This window comes from Phragmites australis, chromosome 7, assembly GCF_958298935.1.
Source record: "Phragmites australis chromosome 7, lpPhrAust1.1, whole genome shotgun sequence".
Classification (NCBI taxonomy): Eukaryota; Viridiplantae; Streptophyta; class Magnoliopsida; order Poales; family Poaceae; genus Phragmites; species Phragmites australis.
In genome coordinates this window covers 25,444,174-25,471,915 of record NC_084927.1, presented here as the reverse complement: position 1 = coordinate 25,471,915, position 27,742 = coordinate 25,444,174, and the positions used below count along the sequence as shown (strand labels likewise).

At 44.8% G+C, this 27,742-nt stretch overlaps 4 protein-coding genes across 4 annotated transcripts; 2 read left to right on the top strand and 2 right to left on the bottom strand.

Moving 5' to 3' along the window:
* Window positions 1–1,783: 1,783 nt before the first annotated feature.
* On the top strand, window positions 1,784–6,931 carry LOC133924367 (anthranilate synthase beta subunit 1, chloroplastic-like). The gene is made up of 8 exons (XM_062369859.1): window positions 1,784–2,021; window positions 2,104–2,279; window positions 4,614–4,684; window positions 4,809–4,846; window positions 4,926–5,036; window positions 5,125–5,224; window positions 6,230–6,365; window positions 6,471–6,931. Exons 1-8 carry the CDS (start codon window positions 1,916–1,918, stop codon window positions 6,579–6,581), a joined length of 849 nt encoding a protein of 282 aa, XP_062225843.1. The 5' UTR covers window positions 1,784–1,915; the 3' UTR covers window positions 6,582–6,931.
* Window positions 6,932–17,164: 10,233 nt separating this feature from the next.
* LOC133924365 (vacuolar iron transporter 1) lies at window positions 17,165–19,547 on the top strand. The gene is made up of 4 exons (XM_062369858.1): window positions 17,165–17,501; window positions 18,531–18,616; window positions 18,717–18,831; window positions 19,106–19,547. Exons 1-4 carry the CDS (start codon window positions 17,263–17,265, stop codon window positions 19,404–19,406), a joined length of 741 nt encoding a protein of 246 aa, XP_062225842.1. The 5' UTR covers window positions 17,165–17,262; the 3' UTR covers window positions 19,407–19,547.
* Window positions 19,548–19,827: 280 nt separating this feature from the next.
* Window positions 19,828–22,323, bottom strand: LOC133924363 (putative pentatricopeptide repeat-containing protein At1g09680). Its single transcript, XM_062369856.1, has one exon. It carries the CDS (start codon window positions 21,965–21,967, stop codon window positions 20,177–20,179), a length of 1,791 nt encoding a protein of 596 aa, XP_062225840.1. The 5' UTR covers window positions 21,968–22,323; the 3' UTR covers window positions 19,828–20,176.
* A 212-nt stretch (window positions 22,324–22,535) lies between these two features.
* Window positions 22,536–23,972, bottom strand: LOC133924364 (protein FLOURY 1-like). The gene has a single exon (XM_062369857.1). The coding sequence runs from the start codon at window positions 23,695–23,697 to the stop codon at window positions 22,816–22,818; it is 882 nt and encodes a 293-aa protein (XP_062225841.1). The 5' UTR covers window positions 23,698–23,972; the 3' UTR covers window positions 22,536–22,815.
* Window positions 23,973–27,742: the final 3,770 nt, after the last annotated feature.

Sequence of the window (27,742 nt, the reverse complement as noted above, 5' to 3'; positions counted from 1 at the left end):
CTGTCATGCCAGCAGGAGTGTCGATCGATTTAGTACGGGTCGTCACGGTGTGCACCGCCGTCACTAGAAGGGGCGACGCTTCGACCAACAACAGCGGCCTCTGGTTCCCCAATTGCACCAGCCGGCGAAGAATGAAGCAGCTGGCCAAATGTCATCCTAAAATCAAGGTCGGGGCTTGGGAGTTGAGGTCCAGCTCCTCCATTCTGCCAGATCCATATGGAGGAAGGACGCCACGGCCGCTGTAGGAGGTGGCCGCCGCGGTGAAGCCGACCAAGCCAGGATTGGAGGCTGAAATCCCGCCCTCGCTGAAGAAATCCATGGAGCCAAAAGTGGTGCACGGCGTGTTGGCATCCTAGAAAACAACCTCGTTGTCTTGCTGCTCGTATTAGTCCATCTACAGCGGAGGGTGCGGTGCCTCCGATGGCTGAGGATGGTTAGGGTGGGCGGAGGCGGTGGAGGATGACGAGGGCGGGTAGCTGCCGGTGCTGTGCAGTGGTGGTGGCCGAGGGTAGCAGCAGTGTCCGACTCACCACCATTGGCAGCGGCTAGGGTTAGGGAGGAGTTTGTGTGCATGTGCGGCCTGTGGGTGCGAGAGGTGCATGGGATGAGTGCGGGGAGGTAAATGCAGCGGTGAATGCGGGGGTATTATTGTCTTTTCAATTTCAGAAGCTGAAAAAAGTTGTGTTTCCTCAGCTAGTGAGATTCCATAATTTGAGGTAGTTGGATTGTAGAAGCTATACCAAAAGTTGGGTTGTTTGGATGCTTAATTGGACTGTGGAAGCTGGATTCCACAATCTAGTGAGATCCAAACAGGACCTTAGAAAAAGAGAATTTCTTAATAATCCTATTATAATTGTACTAATATAAAAATTCATATGATTCATCATAGGGTCTAGAGCTGAAGAGTATGCAATACTTCTCTGAGCTTCTCGGCCCATCATTCTGCGTATTTATCTTGTCTTTACTTAGGTAGTTGACTTCTTCCTCATTGTGAGATGACACCTACTGCTCTCTCATTACTCTCCTCTCTACATGGATACAAATTTAATATGAACAACCTTATAGCTAGCTAACACCTAATGTTGAAGACACCTTAAGATAAAATCTTAGCAATTATTATTACTAGCACACATCAAATTAACACAAGATATAAGATACATACACATCACCAGTAGGTACATTAGCACAAATGCACAATAGCACAAGATAGATGTCTAAAATTATAAAAATAACATAATATTCGTCATCTGATTCCAAATATAAGTTCATTAAGATATCAAAACGGTATTCAATATCATACTTTGACTAATAATATCTATAAAAATATATTATTTTAAATAGATAAAATTATATAATGAAGTATTTTTCATAATTAATCTAATAATATCAACCTTGTGTCGTCAACCTATATAATCTTTATTCTTTAACTATTAATGATCAAAGCTCAAAAAAATTAACTTAGGACAGACTTATATGAACTTATATTTGAGATCACAGACAATAAAGGTTTAAAACCACCGCATATAAGAAATTCGAGGACCTATGGGAATACGATGGAGAAAAAAATCCTCCAATTATATTTCCATGAGAGAATAAATATTCATATCCCATTCCTAAGAGGAATTATCTGTCGGGAAGGTGCCAATCGGCATCCCTAATTATTCATCATTCCAACGGATACACATTGCTACAGTAATTCGCGTGGAAGATACACCGTGCAGTTTTCACTGTAGCATCAGCACTGCAGCATAGATACTGTAGCACCTTATTCCAACCCAACCAAAACCCAAAACAGGTTCTACATAAGCAACGCCTCCCCTCTTCCTCCCGCGAACTCCCTCCTCACACGTGAGTCGCGACTCCCCGCAACAACCCGCACCTCCAGCCACCACCTCCCCGGTTCCCCCTCGCCGATATGGCCTGCTCCCACCTCGCCGCCGCCTCTTCCCCGGCCGCTGCTGCGGTGTGTTCCCCGGCGGCCTCACCCGCGTTTTCCTTCGCGCGGCTCCCGGCGACGCTCCGTACGAATCGCTCACCTTCGCACCTTTGTCGCCTGATTCGGCGCATTCCTTGGCTGATTGATTGGAATGTTACCCCACTCAGGTCTGGCGAGCAGCGGGTTGTTCGTTAGGGGTGGGAGGGCGTTGTCCCCCGTGGTCGTCGCCGCGGGGCCGGCCGCGGCCGCGCCGGTGGCCGACCTGAACGGCCGCCCGGCCACGGAGAAGCAGCCTATCATTGTCATCGATAACTACGACAGCTTTACCTACAACCTCTGTCAGGTATAGTATAATGTTGTATGCTGTTAGGGACATGCTCCCCTTTCGAATTGTTGACGATATGGAACTTTGCATGTGATATCTTTGCGAGTGGAGAGGGGTGGTTGACTGCCAGCGGACTGCGGCTGGGTTGAGATGACATGATGTGGGGTTTCTATCTGTTTGCTGTGCGAACTAGTTGGAGTGGAAGTTGCTTTCTGGGTTCGATCAGATTTTTTTGGATGCATTTCTAGATAATTTTTATACCTTTTTCCGTTTACTTTAATTAACTTGAATTATATTTGCCTATTTGCAAGATGCTATGCTTTTTAAAGATTCAGACTGTAGAATAATTTATTTAGATGCATAGTTGTTAAGGCGTCGCCATAGCATCGCTATATCAACTCGAGGCTCGCCACGCCGATGCCACAGCTTCCCGTCCGCCACGCCTGTCTGCCGCCCAGTGGAGGGCCAGCGGGGAGCAGATCAGGCAGATCTGGAGTCGGGTGACCCTGATTTGCCGTTGCCGAAGCTGCCCCGTCGTCCTCCGGCTTCATTCCTGACGATCCCCTTCCATGCCACCGTCGCTGAAGTTGTGTAGCCGAGAGAAGGGGAATGAGAGGGAGGAGAAGTGGGGGCAAGGGAGGGAAGGAGAGGCGGCTGGTGGAGGTGCCATGAAGGAGGGAGGGAGGGAGGCGCGGCTGGTGAAGGTGACCTGACACACACACACACACAGAGATGGGGCTTGTGGATGTCTGCTCGTGGAGAGGATGAGATAATCATTCTAGGGGCTGGGCCAACCCCTCTCCTTCTCCTTTTTTCCTTTTCCTTTCCTCCTCCTTGCTGCTGTTTTGGTGTTTCTTTAGCTCGTATGGCATCGCCACGGGCGCGCCATAAGCGATATAAAGGTGTGAAGGTGGCGGGTCACCACACCTCGCCACACCGACATGATAACTATGTTTAGATGTTTGCTCATAATGTTTTGTAAGCCCTGTTCTCACATTGGTTTAAGTAATTGTGTTTTTGGTGGTGCTGTAAGAAACTTTTAATGACCCTTTATAATAGACAAAGGCTGTTTTTCTCAATTGTATGTGTACTAAGATCGACTGATGGAACCCCTGCTCACAAGATGTCATGAATGTATTCCATGACGCTGTGATACAGTATGAACCTTTCTGGAAAGGGAATGTGCTTGTGCTAATCAGGCATCTAAATTTAAAAAGGAAATACTCATGTCTAAATCTGTCATAATCCACCTCCTTGGGCACTAAAGACTAAACATCTAATGACAGCTGTTTTGTAAATAAATCCGCAAGAATAAAACTTTTGTTCCAATAGGTATGCATTCTTTGTTACATGGGGATGTAGGATATGTGTTTCCTGTTCTCACGAAACAATTATGGATGATCCAAACTTGGACGATGAACGCCCGATTTGTTCAGTTGTTGTCGACTTGTCGGATTCCGTGTCTATTTCCATAGAGTGTCTTCAATGCTTGCTACCTTTCCTAGTATTTCTTATTTAGAATGGTCTTATGCAGGAAGTTCTTTAATATAAGCATATTTACCTCCCAATTTACCACCTATTCTTTTAATGGGACCAGATCTCGGAATTAGACTAGTGGATTCTTGATTTGAAAGATGAGGCATATGCATATTTCTTTGTAATAGAACTACAAAATTATTTTTCCGTAAATATTTTTTTATATTGGTTAGAATATCAAAAACAAAAGTGTATGTTTGAATGGTAGTGGTATGTGTTGCCTTTCTTGTAAGGTAATATTGCCGGTTATAATCCTTTTGCATGTCTTAATTCTTCAAAGGCAGTGCCCCTTGGTCCACAAATACCTGTGGTAATAAGTAGCAGGCTACATATAAAGAAAAAGATGTATTTGGAGGTCGGCAGTACATGTTCTGGGCCAATTGCTAGTGCTGGACATTTGTTCAGAAGCATGTCTTATGAGATGGATCAGCAGCTGTTGGATCCTCTATAAATTTTCGTTTGGGATTTTGTCGTGTACCTACCATTCTAGATGGTATGTTTTGAAATGTTGACTTCACCAATGTTAACAAGTTCCCTCAACAATTTAACATGGTGCTGTAACAATGAAGTGTTAATACTGGGGGAAGGATGACATAGTTCTTTGTGAAACTAGTAAATTCTTGTGGTGTTGTGGTCATTAATCATGAAGATTATGCCAACTACTGTGCATTACTATTATATCTCATAGGTGGAATCTATATATCTGTTTTTATGTATTCACAAATCTTTGTGCCCTTTATTCAAATACGATATATGAAAAAACATGTCCTATGAGAAAACAATTGTCTTGCTGACATTGTGTTTTTGATGATGAAGTATATGGGGGAGCTTGGATTAAACTTCGAGGTGTATCGCAATGATGAACTGACCATAGAGGATGTAAAGAGGTATATTTCTCTGAGCACATGTTCAATTTGATGTTGCTTTCCACTCCAAAGAAAAGGGCACTATGTCATATTGTTATAGCTTCTGAGTTTGCTGATGATGTTCACCTTTTTTTATCTTTTGTAGGAGAAACCCAAGAGGAATTCTTATTTCTCCAGGGCCTGGTAGTTTTTTCTTATTGAATCCGGCCGCGATACAATACAAGTTTCTGAGTATAACAACTACATTTGTATTTCTCTTTAGGTGAACCACAAGATTCAGGTATATCATTGCAGACTGTTCTGGAATTAGGGCCAACCATCCCAATTTTTGGAGTTTGCATGGGTTTGCAGTGCATCGGGGAGGCTTTTGGAGGTAAGATTTTTTTTTTATACCAGGCACAAGGCTTTCCATGACCTTTGCTTTTGTCTTACTGAAAATAATTGAGTGTATCAATACGCAGGAAAGATTATCCGTGCTCCTTCTGGTGTGATGCATGGAAAAAGCTCCCCAGTTTACTATGACGAAGAATTAGGGAAGGCCTTATTCAATGGCTTGCCAAAGTATGCTTTGTGAATCATTTAGTCAGCCAAGTATTATTTTGTTTGTTTATGCTTTTCGATTACTAATTCTCTTAGTTTAGTAATCTTAATCGTTACTAATTCTCGTAGCTTACTAGTCTTCATGCTATCTTGTTCCATAGCAGTAGGACATGCAACTAACTCTTCTGCTGCATCTACGTCAATTAAAGGGTCTAAAAAAGAGGGAAAAGTATAAGTACTCGTTAGTACACACATTGTGGTTGGTTCTGCTTTCTATTGAGAAGTAGAAAGGTCCATGATCTTGTTACACCCCTTCAGTCCCCTGTTTTGGTTGAGGAACTCTGCCACATGTGCCTTGCAATTGCCAAGTCATGCAGCATTTCGTGTATGAGAAGTTGCTGTTTTTTTTTTATCTTTTCCTACTTCGGTCCTAGGAAGAGGTATCCAGTTAGTATTAATGATAGCTTTTTTCTCAGAAAAATCGTCTATGATTTATTCCTCATTCAGTTTAGGGTACTCGAAAGGATTGGATCGGAAATGATGATATACGTGTTAGGGTAGAAATAGCATCAATTGAAGAAAAGTTTGTCTAATATTGGTTGAGATGGTTTGGACATATTCAACGGAGGTCTTAAGAGTCACCTATACATAGTGGGATACTAAAGCACGCTGATAATGTAAAGAGAGGTAGGAGTCAACCAAACCTAACATAAGATGAGTCTGTAAAGAGACGTGAAGTAATAGAATATCTCTAAAGAACTATTCATAGATAGAACCGTGTGAAAATTAGCAATCCACGTGCCAGAATCATAACTTATACTTCAGTCTCTTCGTACCGTTATTACTTTATTTTTTACTATTACTAGTACTTATTATCATTATTATTTTCTCATTATCTTTTTAGATAAATCTTATGAGTTTCATTTCTAGCCTACCTAATTTGCTTGGACAAAGACTTAGTTGTTGTCGGTTTGTACTTGTCGGGAGCAGACCTTGATTTGACACTAGCCTCACTTCCATGGACAGCCCTTTTACCGCTGCGAGATACCACAGCTTGGTGATTGAGCAGGAAAGCTTTCCGCATGACGCTCTGGAGGCCACTGCATGGACTGAGGATGGACTTATCATGGCCGCTCGCCACAAGAAGTACAAGCATATCCAGGTATATTCTCAACGCTTCACGCCACATTGAGACATATGGTGGCCTGTAAGGCATGCTGTGATGTTTACCCAGAGTTCTAGTGAGCGCTAACATGTGCTATTTCAGGGTGTCCAATTCCACCCAGAGAGCATCATCACCCCTGAAGGCAAGAGAATCATCCTCAACTTCGTCGGATTCATCGAGGAACTGGAGAAGCAGCGTTCCGAGGCGAACTAGACGATAGTGGCTCGATAGATCAGGCAAACCAATAAAGGCGCTTGAGCCGCTTAGAAGCCAGTGCTGACCGTGAAGAGTAATTGGGAATTGTCATTCGTTCAGTTCATTGTAATATAATCCGTGTGGTCGTGTCGAGATCTTGAATAAACTTCATCCGATCAAATAAGGACCGGATTGTTTTAGGATTAGAGTATGAGAATCCAATCTAGTATGTATAATCAGTACAAGTTTATTTTTATTATATTATGAATTATAAGATTTTATAATATAACTTAGTTTGTATATTATGAATTGTAAGATTTTATAAGTATAACTTAGTTCGTGGATTATAAGAATTATCGTTTATATTATGATTATTTATTTTTATTTTTGTTTTTAAACCAGAATCAATGATTAGAATAAAAACAAACATAGGCCACGCAGCAGTGTCGGTGCTCAGTCGTCAAATATATCTGTGTTCTTTTTGCAAGCGAGGCCTTTTGACGGTTTCCGATTGAACAACGTTCCAAGTTCCAACGCCCGCCAGCCATCGGGGTCGAGTTACAGAGGTTGCTACTTTTACAATTGAACGTGAACTCATCTTGATTTTTGAAAGATTCAATTTTAATTTTTTATAAATTTTTAGTATTATATATACAGAATAAAAGTTCTCATTATAAATACAGATAAATAAAAAAAGAAAATATTTCTCCTATACAGTTGTTTTTTTAAAGGATCGATGGGCTACATCCGGTAGCAGTATTTTCTTGACATATTATTAACGTAAAACTCTGTTGAAGACCAATCTAACGGAACGAATCTATACTGTATCAACATCGTCATCAAACGATCAGATCATGGTCTAGTCTATATGCCCTATATTACATAAATTTATCATAATATGAACATACTACGCTACGTCGTTCTTTATCCCACCGGATTCCGCTCGTGGTAGATGGATTCGGAATTTCGGATGGATTTGTAGAACCTTGTAGATTGGTTTTTCTGCGGCAAGCACAACGGCGTGACGGCGCTCATGCGGCACCGCCGAAGCCGGCTCTCTGCAGCCATATGTGCTCGCAGCCGCACCTGAAGGCGCCGCCTCGTTGCACGCGCTGCCCATCTTGCTGGCCTGCACGCCACGCACCGGCCACCATCTCCCGCAGCAGAACAAGCGCGCGCCATCTCCCTGTGGCCACGCGCCGCACCATCTCCCTGTGGCCACGCGCCTCCTAGCCCCTGCGCACCCATCGAATCAGGCCAGAGGCCCTGCAGGCCGGCGCCCCTGGTGCACGCTAGCCGCTAGGGGCGTGCCACGGTCGGCCTTTGCGGTGGAGACAGTCTATGCGTGCCATGGCTGCCGATGCCAATATTTTTTTATTTACCTTGTGGGACCTGCTAGCAATGCCTCACACTGCGGCATGATAACTTCGAAGTCAACTTGGATTATGGGCCCACCTTTTTTTCTACTAGCATCCATAGAACGCAAGTACGCAACAGATGGAGAGCCCTGCTGGCCTGTTGCCAGTTTGCCACGAAGCAACGTACACCACGAAGCCAAGCCTGCTGCCACGCAGCTCTGCTGGCCGCTACGTTCAGGCCAGACCGCCCTGCACAGATGCACAGATTTTAAAAAAAGGGGAAGGAAGAGGCCTGGCCGCCGTGCACCGAAGTGCTACGGCCTCTGACCATGAAGGCTAGAAATCCCATGTCACCTGTACACGGCAGTTGCCCTGTCGGCCATGCAAACTGAAGCATGTGAAGGTGTAATGTATACGTACATACATCACGGTCACGCATGCGCATCTCCCTGTCGCGCACCCTTGTAGTGCCGCCGCATTGGCCCCCTGTCTCCATGCTGACGCCCGCATGCGTCTCCACCCCGACCACCGCGCGCCATCACTCAAAGCCAGCCGCCCGCAGCCGCCGCCCATAGAAGGAAAGGGTGTTTTAGGCTGGGCCGACCGGCCAGAATAAGAAATAGAAAAGAAAAAATGTATGTAGAAATTTTGCAAATTAGATATTTTGGTTTCTGAAAATTACGTAAATTCTGAAGTTATGTATATAAACTTTAGGACTTTAAAGAAAATCTCGAAGATACCTTTTCTAGAATTGAATTTTGCATATGTTTTTAGTAATTATGTAGTATTTATTTCTATGTTATTATTATTGTTTAAATTGCTTGTTATGCATTTAAATTCAGTAATATTCATACAGTAGCATAGATAATTTCAAAAAATTTACAGTAATCCTATTTACCAACACGATGTAACTTTATTAGTAGTAATACTTGCGTCATTTGAATATGAAGATGGCTGGCATCACGAACAAGGAGTTCACCGAGCTGAGTGCTGTCGGTGTATCAGGAACCTGGGGTCCCTGAGTCCCGAGGCCCGGCCAGCCATCCGCCACATGACATCATCCCGCAAGGTCTCTACTGAAGGATGAGAAAAGCTCAAGTCCCGGGAGAAGGTGCTCGGGGCCATAGTCGGTGGTCCCCGGGCACCCCAGTTCCCCGATGATCCACGGAGTCTAAGTACCGGGAAGAAAGTACTTGGGTCGGTGCCCGGTCACCCCCGAGCACCCTAGTCCCCCGATGATTAGAAGAGCTGAGTTTCGGGAGAGGGTGCTCAGGGCTGCGAGCAGCAGCCCCCGAGCACTCGGTTTCCCGAGGATCCGCACAAAGAGTGCTCGGGGCTGCACGTGGCGGCCCCCGAGCACTCGGTTCCCCGAAGGTTCGTGCAAGAGTGCTCGGGAGGAAAGTGCTCGGGGAGGTGAACAGTACCCTCGAGCACCCGGTACCCTGAGGACAAGGATAGGCATTCTCGGAAGAGAGTGCTCGGGGACGTGAACAGTACCCCCGAGCACTCGGTGCCCCGACGACCCAGAAAGGCCCCCGAGGGGCCCACCGATGAGGTGTCCATCAGTCCGAGGTCCGATGCCGCATTTAATGAGCGTGCGTGGCCTGACACATCCAACTGCTCCCGCCGCAGCGTCAGTTCCTGTCATGTTTTGGCAGAGAGGCGTGGGGTCATTAATTGCATGGGTCACGTTCCGCGTCATCCGGCTTGCCTCAGGATAACATCGCGAGGATCAAGGCGTTCCGTCTGCCGCCCTGCTGTGGCAGAGGAACAAGACAGGGCGGGCACGCCGGGTTACTCTGCGGCTGCCCGGTGGGCCCTCTTCACGGCGTCCGTTGCTAGGGCGTTTATGGTGATAGGTGACCGGGCGTGCGATGCATTTTTCACCCCCAGTCACTTCACCCAGAAGAAATGATGACGCATTTCCCAGTCGCGACGTCTTGGAACTTGTGCCCCCTCCTTCCCGTTCGGGGCATGTCTCGGCCGACGAATACTTAAAATAGCCGGCAACACAGAAGCAAGAAGGCAATCGAAGAGAGAGATCCAGAGCCAGAGGATACGCAGAACAACACAACGCACAAGGCACAACGTCAACAAGGAAGAACGAGAGACACTGTGAGCTAGGTTAAGTATTGTTCCAACCGAAGAACAAGGAGCCTCAAGCTCTTAGTTAGGCCAATATTCTTGTAACCAGTAACATCCTTGAGGGACTTTCTCAGGACAGTTATTGTATCCATACAGGAGTAGGGTATTACGCCCCCGTGCGGCTCGAACCTGTCTAAATTCTAGTGCATTTACTTCTTCTTGCGCTAGGTCATCGCCCCCACCACCGGCCGTTGCATTCATTCCCATTTATTTCTCCGACGAACTTATTCAGGATCATCCCCCCGGCCGAATCTCTAAAAAGGGATTTCTCGGGATCCCTGCGATAGGAGTTAATCCTCCGACAAGTGCAGATAGCTGTAACTATCTCACTTAGACGTCGGATGTCCGGATTGTACTTGGAGCGATAAAAGCTTCGCGCTGCCATTGACCTAGGAACATGTAGTGTAATAATTCCTACGGAGGATGAGAATGATCAAGCACTTTATTTTCTTCGCCACCATCTCTCCCCTACTTTGAAGGATGAGTATATGGTAATGACTAGCGTTAAGGCACAATGGGACGCACTGCAAGATCGTTTTGAGCGCATTAAGTACACCATCAAGCCTCTTACAGAGCAAGAATGTGTCCGACTCCGTTTCTATGACTGCAAGCAAGTCAGAGAGTACAACTCCGCGTTGCACCGCATTTGCACTCTTCTGTGTCTCTATGGGAAAGAGATCATAGAAGAGGAAAAAATTGAGAATACTCTCTCTACTTTTCACCCGAATGCGACAGAATCCGCACGCAATCACCGTCAATCAAAATACAACAAGTATTCAGAACTGACTAACGTGTTGCAGCTTCTTGAAGTTCGTGATGAAATCATAAACAAGAACTTCTTATCCCAGCTGCAAGGCAAGAGCAGTGGTCTAAAAGTGAATCACAACTCTTTCAAAACACGTAAAAATCGCAATAAGAACCGGGGGAAGGGAGGATGGGAAGTGGTGGCAGACAAGATCATGCCTGGTGATGATAATGATAAGACAAAGAAAGAAGTCAAGCCATATAGTGAGCTGAACCAGGATCTATAAAGCACCAAAACATGTTATGAAAGCATACCAGAAGAATAAGAAGGAGCAGTCAGAAGCACACCTCACCATTGCAGTGAGGATGAAAGTGGACAAAGTAGCTGCAATTGAAAGTGAAGCATCTCACATGGAAGTTGATGATGCTCCCACACTAGCAGTAAAAGACCTCCCAATAAAGGATGCAGATGCCTCTATTTTGCCCTCCTCCACTGCCATAGAAGATGCCATGAATGATGAAGCGAAAAAGAAAGCCATTGAAAAAGAAGTGACCGAATATTTTGCAGACTCTATCTAGAATTAAAGTATTTAGTCATTTATCTAGTTGCTGAATTTAAAAGGATTGAATGAATAAATGAAAGCTCTAGAAGAGCAAGTTTAGCTGCAAACAATATTTTTCGATATTTAATGGAATATGTGTGACGTCCGTATGTAGGAAGTGTGTATTATGGATAGTGAAACCACAAATATCATCTTCAGAGAAAAAATGTATTTTTAGTCTATTAGAAATAGCTTTGAAAAATGATGAATGTCACTGGTAGTGATAATTGCATAGTAGGTTCTAGAAGAGACGTAGTCATACTACCTATGGGAACTACTTTGCACATTAAAAAAGCATTGTTGTACTCTAAATCTACAAAAAATCTTTTAAGTTTTAAAGATATTCGCACTACCAGTTTCAATGTAGAAACTGGTGAAGAAGATGGTAGGGAACACCTATTCATCACTAAGCGTAATAGCAAAGTAAGAATACTAGAAAAACTTCCCTTCATGAGGAGATTTTTTCTCCTTATATCATGATAGAATAGATCACTCTGGTCTTAGAATGATGAGAAATAGGTCACGTCATAAATGTAAAGAATTTCCCGAATCATTAAGATTTTGTATGCCCTACATGTGCTACCGGGAAATCAATAGAAGACTGTCTACCTTGAAGGTGCAAGAAGAAATCCTTGCATTCTTGAACCAAATTCAGAGGATATTTGTGGTCCTATTCAGCCGCTTTCTGGCCCATTTCGATACTTTATAGTATTGATAGACGTATCCTCGAAGTGATCGCATTTTGTCTATTATCTACCCGCAATCACACATTTGCAAAGTTGATCTCACAGATCATATAGATCAGGAATAATTTTCCTGACCATCGAGTAAAATCCAGTAGAATGGATAACGCTGGAGAAATTACTTCTAAAAGCGTTCGATGATTATTGCACTGGTATGAGAATTAAAGTTGAATATTTTGTATCGCACATCCACACTCAGAATGGACTAGCCGAAGCGCTGATAAAAGAATAAAATTCATTGCTAGAACTTTGTTACAGCATTGTAATTTACCTGCTACATGTTGGGGGCATGCAGTCTTACATGCGGCAGCTCTCATTTATTATAGATCATCCTCCTATAATATCCATTCAACTATGGAACTAGTGCAAGGGGTAATTTCGAAAAATTTTCATTTTTGTAAACCTAGATGTACGGTTTATATGCCAATATCACCGCCACAGCGAACCGCTATGGGAACTTTGCGGAAAGTTGAAATATATGTCGGTTATGAGACTGCATCCATAATCCGATACTTAGAACTAGTAATTGGATATTTGCATACGGCCCGCTTCGCTGACTGCATATTTGATGAAAATAATTTTTCGTCATTAGTGGAGGAAATATACCATCGGATGAAGAATATCGGGAAATTATTTGGAAAGCCGAAAGAATTGCGGCATATGATCCTCTCACTAGTGAAGCAAATGATGAAGTATAAAAAATTATTATTTTACAGAAATTAGCAAACGATATGCCTGATCATTTTTGTGATTTGAAGAGCGTGACTAAATCGCATGTGCCTACACGCAATGTACTGGAGATGGTGAAAGTACTAAAAGAAGGTACCCCTCATCTTGTCCTAGGAGCTCCGAAAAATAAATAAAGGATAAGAAATTCGGTTCCTCAAGTCCCAAATAGCCGGAGACGTCTGGCAAAAATAGAAAATGAGAGTTTACCACAGCCGATCACAGAAATGCCCTAAATGAAAAAAAGGGAGCTAGTTGAGACCTAGCGATGGTATGAAACCTCAAGAAGTAGGCATACCAGATTTGAATCTTCCCACGCAGGAAGAAACCAGCGAAAATGTGTGCGCTGAAATTAATGCTAGTAAACTAATAGTGCCTTACTCCAACAGTAAGAAATAATGAAGAAGCACCTGAAAGTGCACCTGAAAGAAATTATGAAGAGCAAGATGTAAAAGCACATGAAAGTACAACCCATGATGAAATAGCAATAAACTATATGAACTCAGAGGAATCCTATAATAGAGCAACCACAATAGTTGACTATTACTTCGCAAATAAAATTACCATAGTTATGGATCATGACCCTGAGCCTGCATCGCTCACCGAATGAAAAATGAGGTCAGATTGGGAAGACTGGTATAAGGCAATAACAGTTGAATCGCTATCCTTGAGCAAAAGAGAGGTTTTTTTTGCCAGTATGCCTCACACCTCCCCACATCAAACTAGTAGTATACAAGTGGATTTTTGTTCGTGAGAGAAATGAAAGGAATAAAATTATGAGGTACAAAGTACGACTAGTGGCAAAAGGTTTCACTCAACGACTAGACATTGATTATGAAGAAACCTATTCCCCAGTGATAGATGGCATTACCTTTAGATATTTGATCTCAATGTCAATCAGCCTGGAGTTGAAAATAAAATTGATGGATGTTGTTACCGTATGTGAGCCTTGATTTGGACATTTATATGAATATACATGAAGGAATACCATTGCTGAATCAGGTAGAAGAAATAGATATATTTATAGCGTATAATTGAAGAAGTCGTTATATGGCTTGAAACAGTCATGTCCCAAAATGTATTTTTACATATGAAGATGATCTGAATATCATCGGTACAGAAGAAGAAATAGAAGAAGCAAGCATGTACTTAAAGTATAAATTTGAAATGAAAGATTTTGCTTAGGCGTGCAGCTAGAGCATGTGACAGATGTAATTTTAGTACATCAGCCAAACTACACTCAGAATGTGTTAGAGCGGTTTGGAAAAATTATTTCCCACGATCAGAAGGTCATTGTAAGCAGATCAAGATCCCTAAAAATTTAGAGACGAGGGGGAGGAAGTATTGAGACCGGAATTCCAATACAAGTAAAGCCCACTAAAAGGCATTGGAAGGGCATGAAGGATATTCTGCGTTACTTGCAGGACAGTAAAGATCTAGATCTGTTCTACAGAAAGAATTATGACCTAAATCTGGTTGGATACGCAGATGCTGGGTATCTATCAGACCCGCATACAGTGAGATTACATATTGTCTATGTTTTTCTATGTGGCAGAACTGTAAGTTCCTGGAATCATCAAAGTAAAGTTTTGTATCTACTTTGACGAACCACTCGAAAATAATAACTTTACATGAAGCTGCATAGGAATACGCATGGATTAGAAGAGTTATCTGTAGCCATATGGTTTGAACACTACTATTACCCCACCATTATTCATGAAGATAATGTTGCATGTGTTTTACAAGTGCAATCGAGATATGTGAAAAGCAACTTAATGAAGCATATCAATCCTAAGTTCTTTTATGCTCATGAATTGCATAAAATGAATGAATGAATGAAATGTAATGCATACCAAATCATGTGAAAATCTTAGTAGATTTATTCACTAAGTCTCTTCCTGCATCTAGTTTTGAAAGATATGTTCGTGATATTAGGATGATGAGGCTTAGTGAGTTGCGCATTCTAGGGGGAGAATTTTCACATAATATTGATATAAAGAATTAAATCTTAGTCAAGAAAATTAAGTGTCCAAAATTAATCATAAAGATTATATGAATTATTTTGGATGGATTGTACTTTTTTTTCCTTTAGATGAGTTTTCTTTAAGTTTCTCATGATAAGATTTTTAAGGAGGTAATTAGTGTGATCATGTCGCGAGCTATTTACTCTTCTCCTAATTTTTTCTACTGGGATTTTTGGAGAGTTTTGATGAGATATATGTATTTCGCGAAAAGTGCTCAAGGGAGAGTGTTAGTAAAATTGGAGTTTCATAACTGAATGTGGGCTCATCATGATCTCTTAAAAGATTCAATTCTACCTCTTATATTTTTTTAACACTATATACGAGAAAAAAGTCATCATTATAAACATATATGAATAAAAAAAACGTATTTTCTCTGTATTATGTCTCTATATACAATTACTTCTTTAAAGGATCGTTGGACTATAACTAAGTAGTTCTTCAACAACCAGTTACCGAACCTACGCGCTCGCAACGAGTCAAGGGCAGCACCCGACTCTAGCGGAAGCGGTGCCACGCTTGAGATGACGGCAGGAGGCTGACAGCACGGCGTGAGCGAGCGCTTGAGGTGAGGCGTGACCGATCCTGCTCCCGCTCCACCGAGAAAACCTCAAAGACACTTGACCCATTTCTATGAGCTCTACTAGTGTCTGAATGTGTCTGCAAACAGACAGCAGCGTGCGAATGCAGTCGCGCACATTTTAATAGATAATTAAGATAACTCATGTGTCTCACATCCCTGCGGAGTTGCCTTTCTATGATCCGCACCTGCGACCAGAGGAGAAGTTCGGCGTGCAGGCAAGGCTGCTGCTCACAAGCATATGGCGCGGCGACCAGGCAAAAAGAGCGGAGGGACAAGCAAGCAGATCGAGATGATCGATGCATGCATGCGTGGACTCTCACGGACATTCCGCCGCGTTCCCCATCAGAACCGCCGTTGTGGATCTGTAGTTGTCGATACTGGGACAATCGTGATCTTGTCTCGTTAGTGACGTGAAATGTACGGCTGTGCCGTGCGTCCTTGGCTCATGATGTGCACATCATGAATGAATCATGCAACTTAAATAGTAGCTATTGTCTTTGTTCCTGTACTTGCCAAACTGATTATAGTTGTCAGAGCTTTCTTAAATCCAGTCTTGAAACGAACCATGTTCAAATAAAGAAAAGGAATAGGTTGTGGACTTGTCATAACATCTGTTTCGCGAAATTGTCATGTCACTAGGGTGTAAATTGATAAACTTAATAGTATCTATCGATCCTTTTTAATTTAATTAATTACACTATTTTTTGAAAATCTATTATATTATTATTTGAGTGTTAAAAAAACTATCATGTTCATCTTAAGGTCACAAAATTACCACGTTAATTGAGAAAAAAGAGAAAAAAAATCTAGAACACTCATTATTACGAACATTTAACGGTCTAGATTGAACCGAAGAGTCCTTATCAAATATGATTAGTAAATAGCTAAATTCATAATAGAAAAAAATGGGATTAGAAATATGTAAATAAAGAGTCCAAATGAAATAAAACTAATAATAATTGAAATTAGGATTAGAATAGAAAAAAGAAGGATCCATATAAAATATAGTATTAGAAAAATCAAATTATTTAAAAATTAAATACCTAAATAAAGAGTCCATTTAAAATACAATTAATCAATAACTAAAATTCATAATGAAAAATTATGATTTTTTTAAATTCTTACTAAGATAGTAGATTAAGAAGCATCTTGTAGCTCAAAGTTGTCGCAACAAGTAGGCAAGATAATCATATTCTGATTTTAATTGGACTGTCTACAACTGACGCACGATTTTGACAGCTGATCAAAATGTATACGTATCGAACTAATACATATATGCGGGTCATGTATAAGTTTGGAACATAAATAATTTTCTCTTCTACTAACATAATTTTTATCTCTTCTTCTAATTTTATGAGTTTTGTAACTAAATAACACTAATCTCATAAAAAAGTAAAGAAACTAATATTTAATCAAAATTTATTATGATAAAATATTGCATGAAGACTAGCTACACTATTAGTGTAGATTACTTACCAATTTATTGAATTTGAGAAAAATAATGTTACTAATTAAACTAAAAATATTAATGAATACCTTAGGTTCACCGGTACCCTACTTGTCACCACGATTCCTTGCCATGATGTGCTCACAGATACATAGACGTTGCCTCTGGGCCTATGACAGCAAGGGCCCACCTCAGGAACCCCCTGTATAAACGGGAACGGAGATTCAGAGTTTCAGATACACACCAGGGTCCCATCCCACGCGCGGACGCACCGTTCCACCCAAGACTCGAACAAGCCTGCAGGACCCGTCGTCGGCTGTAGCGGCGGCGATGGACGGCGGCGGCGACGCGCGGGGGCAGCCGATGCTGGGGAAGCGGCCGAGCCACCGGGAGCGGCACTTCACGGCGGGGGAGGTGGTGCGCGACGTCATCATGGGCGTGTCCGACGGCCTCACCGTGCCCTTCGCCCTCGCCGCGGGGCTCTCCGGCGCCAGCGCGCCCTCCTCGCTCGTCCTCACCGCCGGCCTCGCCGAGGTCGCCGCCGGCGCCATCTCCATGGGCCTCGGAGGGTAACCACTTGATAAATCTCTCTCTCTCTGTGCTTACCCAACACCTCCCGTTTAGTCTTTAGTTTTCTGATCAGCGACACGATTAAGAGTGACGAGACGATAGCGTCGTTTTCTGTATGCTTACATTTACGTAATTGGTTGGTACATAGTACATGTTTGGCACAGCTTCATGTCTCAAATTTATGTACTAGTAGCATTTGTAGGTTTGGCAGAGCTCTAAGTTCGTGATTTATGTAGCATTTGAAGTTTACAGGAATTTATCCTGTTGCCACTAATTTAGTTATGTTTCGGTAAAATATGGGCTACATGTGTCAATGACATGTGAGGCTAAGATAGCAAATCTTCAACACGCAGTTAAATTAGTAGCATACAAATAATTTTTTGGAGCTTGTAGAACAAAATAAAGTTATTTAAATTTCTGTTTTTAATCTAAAATAAAAATAAAATGACTCAATCAAAGATCATCATTCTGCTCATAGCTCTAGCTTAAAAAAATTGGAGCTAGGAATAATTAGCTTTTATAAATTTTAGAGCTGAAAATCTGTCAAACAGATAAATAGTGCCTCTTGCAAACGAAAAGATGCTTATTTTAGTGTTGTTTTTCAATAAACAATCTAGAAGCTTCCGCGGACGTCCTTGGTTACGGAGTAAAGAGTGTTCTCCGCCTCTAGGAGTATGCGATTGGTAATTTGGTACTGATAGAAGTCCAACACGGAACTGATAAGACCAGGAGCAGAGCAGGTAGCATTGCATCCTTCTTCAGATACGGACATGTGCTTTACGTCAAACTCCAACTTGTAAAAATCGTTAGGGGAAACGTTAGCTCATGATAACAGGTGCGTGGCCCTCTTCCACGTGCTATTCCAGCTCCAGCACGCTTTATGTTAGCATCACAACTTTCAGGCCCGGCATAGTGGAGAACAATAATTTCCTCTTTAATCTGGGAACAGGACAAACACCACATCGTTTTTCAATTAGAAAAGTGCCCACTAACGCACGATTCTGATCCGCAACCGCGGCATGTGGTAGGTACCTCGCGGCCCAGAGCGAGGCAGATCATTACAAGCGGGAGATGAAGAGGGAGCAGGAGGAGATCATCGCCGTCCCAGACACCGGTACATGGATGGCACAGGAAAACAGTTCATGAGACATGTTTGCCAGATTCCTGTGTATACGATTTGCCTCCTAATATAACACCCTTGATTGATCATCCAGAGGCTACTGAGATTGGAGAGATCATGTCGCAGTACGGGCTCGAACCGCACGAATATGGCCCTGTTGTGGACGGACTCCGCAGGAACCCTCAAGCCTGGCTAGACTTCATGATGAGGTACGACCAACTGTTATTGCCACTATATGTGGTTGTCCCTTCTGATAGCCCTTCTCACTCATTTTTGTACTAGGGAGCACATGTTTATGGTTGTCTGATGGGACTAATTTGAAATGCTTTGACAGTTGTCAAATTTGCAATAGTTACAAGGCTGTCAAGAATGAAAACAATACTGTTATTAGCCATCAACCACCTATAAAAGATGATGAATAGCTTAGAAGTATCATTAATAATGGTAAATTCTTTTCTCAACAAACCAGAGCAATGTGTGCAGGTTTGAGCTGGGATTGGAGAAACCAGATCCGAAAAGAGCCCTGCAGAGCGCTTTCACTATTGCGCTATCTTACGTGATCGGTGGATTGGTCCCTCTCCTGCCCTACATGTTCATCTCCACAGCCCAGAATGCCATGCTCATATCTGTTGGAGTCACATTGGTTGCACTACTTTTCTTTGGCTACATCAAGGGTCGCTTTACTGGGAACCGCCCATTCATCAGCGCTGTCCAGACTGCTATTATTGGTGCTCTTGCTTCAGCCGCAGCATACGGGATAGCGAAGGCCGTTCAAGCTAGATAGTTGTTGGAGGCCTCGAGCATTTGGTAACCGAAGTTTCAGTAGGCTGCAATAAATTAAGCAAAGTTGTAATTCTGCTCCTTCAAAACATCTCATTACGTTGTCCAATTGCAGATAAAGCTTATCTACTCTACCTTTCGTTCAGTTGCCAATAAATATTGGGGAAGATGAAAACAAAAAATCTACCTGCATGTCTCGCTTTGTTCAAGTAAACGATAGACTGAATTAGACACTTCACTCATATTTAATCATGATGACAAGCAAACTGAAACTATCATTGATGCGACGATGCCTATTGGGACTTGAAACCATGATATAGCACACAAGTTTACCTGCTGAAAGGGGGAGGGGGGGGGGGGGGCGCTAACCACAAGTAGGTTCAAATAGAGAAAAGTTCTAAACATAATAAGAAGAAACACCTTACTTGTAATAATTGCAAGTATCTGCTCAATCTGCGAGAGTTGGCTGTGAATCTGTGATTTGTACATTGTTAAACATACACAAATCTGCAATCCTGTTCGGTAGCCAGACTACAAGAGAGTAGTTTGAACCCTACACCTCAGATTCTGGGTAAACATTTGATATCATCTAGATAAATTGACTGATCAGAGATTCACGAAACATATGTAGTCCTTGATTTGCTAGAATCCCTTGCTTTCCCGAGATTGCATCTTCAAAGCCAATTATCTTTGGTCATTAAGGTACATTCACATTATTAGTCAGCCTGAGCTTGCAAATCATATTCGTGTTGCAATGTCAGTTCTAGTATCATGTTAACTCTTAGTTGGCTTCTTCTTGACAATTTCACTGATTAGTGAAGTATAGACCCCAAAATCTGAAACCATTCCTTTTGCACTCTTTAGTTCTTCAGAGTCTCTAACTTTCCCATACTTGCAATGTCCATCCAAAAGAATGTTGTATGTTATATCATCTGGGGACACCCCAATATTCAGCATTGCATTCAGAAGCATGTCTGCATTCTTCATCTGCCCCAACCTGCAGAGCCCATTCATAATCACATTATACGTCACAACTCCAGGTTTTCGACCCTTATTCTGCATCTCCTTCAGTAGCTTGAAGCCTGTCTTCACATCACCGTTCCTACAGAAGGCATCAATCAACATTGTGTAGGTCGTGTTGTCAGGATCCAGACCAGCCTCCACCATCTCGCACAGAACACGCTCTGCATCAACTGATCGCCCAGCCTTGCTCAACCCCGATATAAGAGCGGTGTATGTCACCTCATCCAATGTAACCCCTTCGTCCAACATCTCCTGTTTCATCTCCACTGCCATATCCAACTCCCCCTCCTTGCAGCAGCCATCCATGAGGGTGGTGTAAGTCACCTTATCCGGCTTGAGACCGGTGTTCCTCATCTCCTCCACCATGCCATTGGCGGCCTTCAAATCTCGCGCTCGACAAAGGCCGTTCACCATCGCATTGTACGCCACCAAATCCAGCGGGACACCCCTTGCTTCCATCTCCCGGTACAACTCCAGCCCAGTTGCCACATCCCCCTCCTTGAAATGTGCGTCTATCAATGTCGTGAACACGACGGCGTTGGGGTTCACAGCTCTAACACACATATCCTCAAACATCTCCACTGCATCTTCTTTCCTCCCTGCCCTGCACAGCCCCTGTATCAAAGCACCATAAGTGTACACGTCCGGTGCCACACCTGCCTCCGCCATTAGCCTGTGCAGAGCGTTTGCGCCATCCAGATCGCCCGCCTTGCATAACCCTGAAATCAAGGTGTTGAAGCTGACCACCGTGTGCCGCACGCCCCTCCTCCGCATTTCATCGAACACGTTCCGCGCGCTGGCAAGCTCCCCCGATCTAACCATGTCACGCATCAGAACGTTGAACAGCCTGGCCTCCGGGGGCACGCCCGCGTCAAGCAGCTGCAGGTAGAAGGTGTAGGCTTCGGGAGCAGTGGGGTGCAAGCTCATGAGGCCGGACCAGGCGGGAACCGGGACGCGGACGCCGCGGCGGAGCGCGAGGATGAGGAGGGAGCAGCCATCGGGGAGGAGGCCCTCGTCGGCGTATGCTTTGGCGAGTTCGGACACGAGAGGGGCCGGGTCGCCGGGTGAGGCGGAGGAGAGGAGCAGCGGGAGAAGCCGCGGCGAGGAGTCACGGCCGAGGCGGGAAGCGAGCAGGCGAAGGAGGGGAAGCGCAAGGTGGGGGAGGCGGTGGTCGAGGAGCACGTGGGACATGGAGAGGAAGGAGGACGGGGTGTGGCGGAAGAGGCCCGGAGGGGAGGCGAGGAGGAGTCGGAAGAGGGAGAGGAGCGAGAGCGGTGGGATGGCGAGCGTGTTGTGGCGGAGGAGGGAGAGGAAGTGCACGGAGGTGAAGGCAGGGAGGAGGCGGAGGAGGGGCGCGGGCGCAGCGGTCGGGAGCGGCGCGGGGTGGACGGGGAGGGCGCGCGCGACCTCGGAGGCCGCGACGAGGAGGGGATCAGCCTCGCCCGCGGGCGGGGGCGTCAGCGGCGCTGCGTACCATAGGGGAGAAGCGGGCTGCGGTGGTTCGGCGGCCTGCAGCCGGCGCGGGCGGAGGGCTCTCCGCATTGCGATCCGTGGGGTGGGGTGGGGAGAGGTAGTCGTAAACACCAAGCGCGCCAAGTTTAAAGATGAGCTTGGCCGCTTGACTACGGTGCAGAAAACTGAAGATAAAACTGCAGAGCTTCCTGTTAATGTGCAAGCCACCGAACCTTACCAAGGTGCTTGAACACAAGATAGAGGAAATCGGAGAGTGGCCAATATTCAAACAGGACGAACAGAGATAGCTAATACAGTTTCTGCAACTTTGTTCAGCACATCAAAAACTACAGAACGAAACAATTCGATTGCGCTGCTGCAGTTCGTTGTGTTTTACACGAACATGGTTGATACATATCTGACGATCCTAATGCTGAAACCGAGCATTCAGACTTCCCAGGGTAATGGTTCATATTCCGATCTCCTGGCGGTTAAGCTTCATAACAAGCTCATGGGCAGGAACTTGTAACAAAGTTACAGAATTTTGTTATTGCTAATTCGAGTATTAATCAGAATCTGCAAAACAGTTGTTCAGAGCTAACAAGAACAGTAGACAACTGATAACATAGCAATGAATGAGCATTAGCAAATCGCAAGCGAGAACAATCTAGTACCGGTGTTAATCATATCGAGTAGCTAGGTAGCTTACAAAAGATGATATATTTACAGGTAGATATTACATATTTGAGCTTAAGAGGTCTGCATACTGGATGGTTCTCCCAGCAGTATTCAACAAGTATCAAGACTTGGGCATTATTCTCTGTTTGGCTGTAGAAAGCAGATCAGAGCATGAAGAACTTCAGGAAGGCAATCACTTCCCCATCCCAGGACCTTCGTCATTGTTCGATCCAATCCAACCACCAAGAACCCGGAGCTAGCTACTTACTGTCTCTATCATCCTCGCTTGTTTCCGACACAGCTCGATCAGATGAGGCCTCGGTCTCCCAGCATTGCATCCCAGACTTCATGATCACCCACTGAAGCGACTCGATCACCTGCCGATCATACATCTGCTTCTGCTGCATCATCTCCTGGAATTGCCGCGCCTCCCTCTCCACCAGCGCCTTCTCGCTGCGCAGGCACGCGATCTTGGCCATGGCCTCGTCCGCCGCGGATGCAGCTGCACGCCTTTCCTTCTCCACCTCCTCCAGCGCAACCTCCCTCAGCAGCTTCTCCTCCTTGAGCCGCATCCTCAGCCACTGCACATTCCGTTCTTCTGAATCGCTGATCTCGCCCGCATTGTCCTCTTCCTCCTTGTCAACCTCCTGCTCCAATTCAGCAGCCAGCGACCTCGAGACCGGCTTGTCAGCGCGGCCCTTGGAGGAGTTGGAGCGGGCGCGCTCCACACCCCGGCGGCCTCTCTTCAGGGCCTGTATCTTCGACCCGCACACAGCGCACACGGCGCACACGGCGCCTCCCACGCGCAATGCCTGCACCGCGGAGTCCGCGTTGCCGACTAGCCCCTCCACGACGTCACAGCGCTTGCCGAGGCGCCAGACCCTGGTGGCCAAGAAAAGAAGCGAGATCACAACAAGCAGGTGGTGGGCGCCGACCGAGCCGACCAGGGCAGCAGCCCACCGCGCCGCGGCGGCCCACTCGCCGCCGACCTCCTCCGACTCGGAGGCGTGGAGCACCGCCACGAAGCCGAGCGCGGAGCCGACGAGGAATAACACGGCGCCGGCGCCGGGCACACATCCGGGGAAGACGCCGGCGAGCGGCTTCAAGAAACCGGCGCCGGAGATGGGGTTCTTGCCGCTCATAATGACCAAATCAACGCAAAAATCGTTCCAAATTTTGAAAGAACTAGATGGAAAGATGCGAGCTTTGTGTGCTTGTGTTGCGGCTCTGATCAAATCGCTCGGAAGTGGAAGGAAGTCTTCGAGATTGCTGTGGGATTATGGGGCATGGGGATTTGGGGGCAAAGCTCTTGGCTAAGCTGAAGCTATGCGGGAGTAACAGCGGTAGGGTACAGACGTACAGTTGGAGCCTTTGGCGAGATGGAGTCGAGGAGATTCTTCGGATAAGTTGCGGGCGGTGTCGCTGGCTTGTGGGTCTGATGAATCTCGAGGGCCCAGATGTCGGTATCTGGGGTTCGTTTCCTGTGGGGCCGGAGGAAACGTCGGACATGGGTACTGGTAGTCGACGGGTCGTATCGTCTTTCTAAGAAAAAGGAGCCGGATATTTATCGTTTCGAATGACAAGTAGGGTAGCATTGACATGGGACTCACGTGTCAGTGACGTGATTCTCGCGATATAAATACCAAAATATCTATAGAAATATGTGGGCAGGAAGGAAGGCCTGGGAACCAGGAAGATCAAAACGGCCTCCAGGATCTTTTGTCACTTGAAACTGCATGTGGGTTGTTAAGAGACCAATCACACAACGGGGTAGGATCTAGGAGGTACAGGCATCATTAGCATGTTTCATTAAAACTTCACGCAAACTGATTATCTGAAACTCGATACAGTTTCTGAAGTTTCAAGCAAGTTTCGTGAAGTTTTACAAATTTTGGAGCTGTCGAGCAAATTCCATGAATGCCACCAGCAAGTATCTTTCCTTTTTCAATGAATCAGAGAAATTTCACAAGTTTCAAAAGAGTTTACCAACCTCAAACAAAAAGATTCAGTGGACTTCAACAGAAGAACCACTACCTGTCGTCACCCCACACTTTGCCACAAATCTTGGAATTTTTTATTTAAAAAAACTGCAAAAATATGAACTCATTTCGGAAATTTGCAAAAAAAAAAACGTCTTTTTAGTGGGTGAGAAATAAAAATTATCCATTGAACGAGCGATAATTGACATAACACACCAATATGGACAAAGGAGGGCAACAAAGGCTCTTCTCGCTTGAACATTTGATTGATATCAGTCGGCTAGTAGCCTAGTGTACCAGCACGAAAACGTCTCATGCAACAAGTGCCAGCTTAACATGGGGAGGTGGTGAGATGGATGAGATACTTCTTTTCCATCCGATAGGTGATAAGTTCAAAAAATCTCCTGCCACACAAAATAGAGATTTTTTGAACTTACCTCTAGTCTAGCAAGCGAAAGGTTGTGTTGGGCCCTACTAGGGCACGAGCGACCCTTGTTGTCTGTTGGGCGGAAGATTTTTTAAACTTATTTCCTGTCCAATGGGTGATAAGTTTTTGTCCTTGGTGATAGATCATGCCATCATGGCATTTCGTCGCCCTCTAATTGGATGACAAAATAAATTGTCCATTCAGAGAGCGATTTCTATATATATCGCTCGTTTAATGTGAAGTTTTTATTTCTCGCCAACCCAACAGGCAACAAGTTTTTATTTTGGCAAATTTTCAAAATGAATGCGTATTTCTACAATTTTTAAAATAAAAATTCCAAATCTTGACCCACGACCTAGACTTGTATGTGGCCTAGTGGCCCACGTAAGTCAGAGCTGGTATGGTTTCTCATTGTCCTGCCCCAATAAACACATATAATCATCACTTTATCTAATTATGTGACAAATGATAAGGATTTAATAATTAAGAATTAAGAATTTACTAGAAACATGACATATCTTGAGGAAAGAGTACTATCATACACCTTTAGGGATCATTTTGTCCGTGACAAGTAGAAAAGAAATAAGGACAATATGAAAAATCTAACTATTTTACTTTCGTTATGACCTCAGGAGGAAATCGAAGGATGCAGAGGCAGGATGCCCACATGAAACATATGCAAAACAAAAGAAAAATAAATAAATGGCATAGCAAAGAGGTCCTGTACTTGCCATTGTAACTGCAAAATAGCAACTATATAAGCAATCTCAGCTCTTTGTTTCTCAGATCCAAGGGGTGTAGACCGCTACTTACAAAACACAGTAAGCAGTACTTGCTGCAACATCCCATATGATACCGTGCACGGGTAATCTCAAAACTTTGGTTGAGGATCCAATGGTGCTAAGGGTTGTAGATAGAGCAGCAACTGCACTGGATCTACTTCCACCGGTAGATAGCCGTATACTCCGTACTATACTGAAGACTCGGCCGAAAACGGAGTGACCAAGTGACGGTTGTTCTGCGTCACTCTCCACGCCACCGGTAGCAATAGTACACTAGCACAGTACTACAATGGCCAGACCGATCCGCTCTCGGTGGCGCCCAAGCCAACCCCAGCGGTCAAAAAGCGTCCGAAAAGTGGCCGCGGGACAGGCGGACAGCCAGTCTGAACCGCGAGACGCGGCAGCAGAGGAGGACGTGCAGGCTGATCCCCAGACACATCACACTCCCGTACACCAACCCCCCAGGTTGGTGGCGTCTCTTCAGCCGGCACCGCGCGAGTTCTCACCGCACCCGCAAACGCCAAAACCGAGCGTCCGTGCGGTGGAAACGTCAAACGGGAACCTGTGCCGAGGGATTCGCCCGGCCCCGGCACCGCCGCTCCGCGCGTGGCCCTGTCCGGCGCGCGCGGCGGATGGGTGCGGGCGGCTACGCCCCGCGCTGCGCCGCGCGCTCTGTTGTTCGCCCAATCATACCGTATTACTCCGCGCGCGGCTGCCTCTCATCGGTACAAGAACAACATGCCGTGCCACTCATTCGTACGGATTCATCACAGGCCACGGCACCAGTGCACCGGACGTGGTTTGGTTGGACAGCACGAGCGGAGCGCTGCATCTCGCTGGAAGCTTGCAGCTTGCACACCGTACGTTCATGTCAAGGTACAAAAGCGTCTGAATGCTGCAAGGTTGTAGAAGTTTGGTCACTTCCAGAAAAGGGGCTGCAGCTACTGCTACCAACTCCTCTACTGGGTCGGTTCCTCCTGTTTCTATCTTCGGTCTTTTTCTGAAGTCCAGCAATCATCTTTGTGATCCAAGCTCGAGCATTCGAAACGTTTCGGGATATAGGACCTTTTTCCAACTTCGTCTAGGCATCATAGTTGGAGGCGCCGCACCAGCCATGTTCATATACAAAGTCAATGTCTCCGTGGCCGTATTGGTGCAATGCAGGACCAAAGTCCGCCAAGGCATTGCCCGGGTCTAATTTAGTCGAGGGTTTCTCTCTGGCAGGCACTCTCCGGATGATACGTAGGCATGGACGCGTTTTCAGGCCAGGCAAGCAGAAAACTCCTCTGAAAAAGCGAGAGGAATCAGCTACTGGCACTTCCATTGGCTGAATGGCTCTTTTCCGCAGAACTTTAGCCGTGAAAAATTTAATCTCGTGGTCGGCAGCCGTAATGCAAATTCCGTGCCTAGGTTTGCTTCAGCTCGCTTTTTTTTTTGGAAGATCAAAACGCCCAAAGGGCTTGTATTCACTTAAATGCAAGAAATGGTACAAAGTTTGGCCCAAAAAGGCAGATTGCACATCATTTTTTTCATAGGGCAACATCCATTTTGCTTAAAATTAGAGCATGTAAAAGCGGGGTAAGCATCATCAGTTCCAAGTACACTCCTAGCTAGAGAATCTGCAATCAAATTTTGCTCTCTTCGAATGTAATTTATAGATCCTTGAACTTGACCTGGAATATGGTGGATACCAATTATAGTGTGACGAATTCTCCAATCCGGCATGTCTCCATGAGGATTCTTCAAGTTCACATAAGTCATGTTGTCGGTGAAAAAGGCACATTCTTTTACCTGCAAATTATGAACAATGACCATTCCTAAATAGAGGCTTAAAGCCTCACCATGGTCTTTGCTTGAATTTGTAGAGACCACGAGGGCTGGTCATTTAGACTACTAATGTAAATGCCTAACCCAGCCTGCATGTCCTGAGAAATAGAAGCATCAGTCCTGTAAAAACATTTGGAATTTGAAATCATGTCATCTTGCTCAACAACTGTTA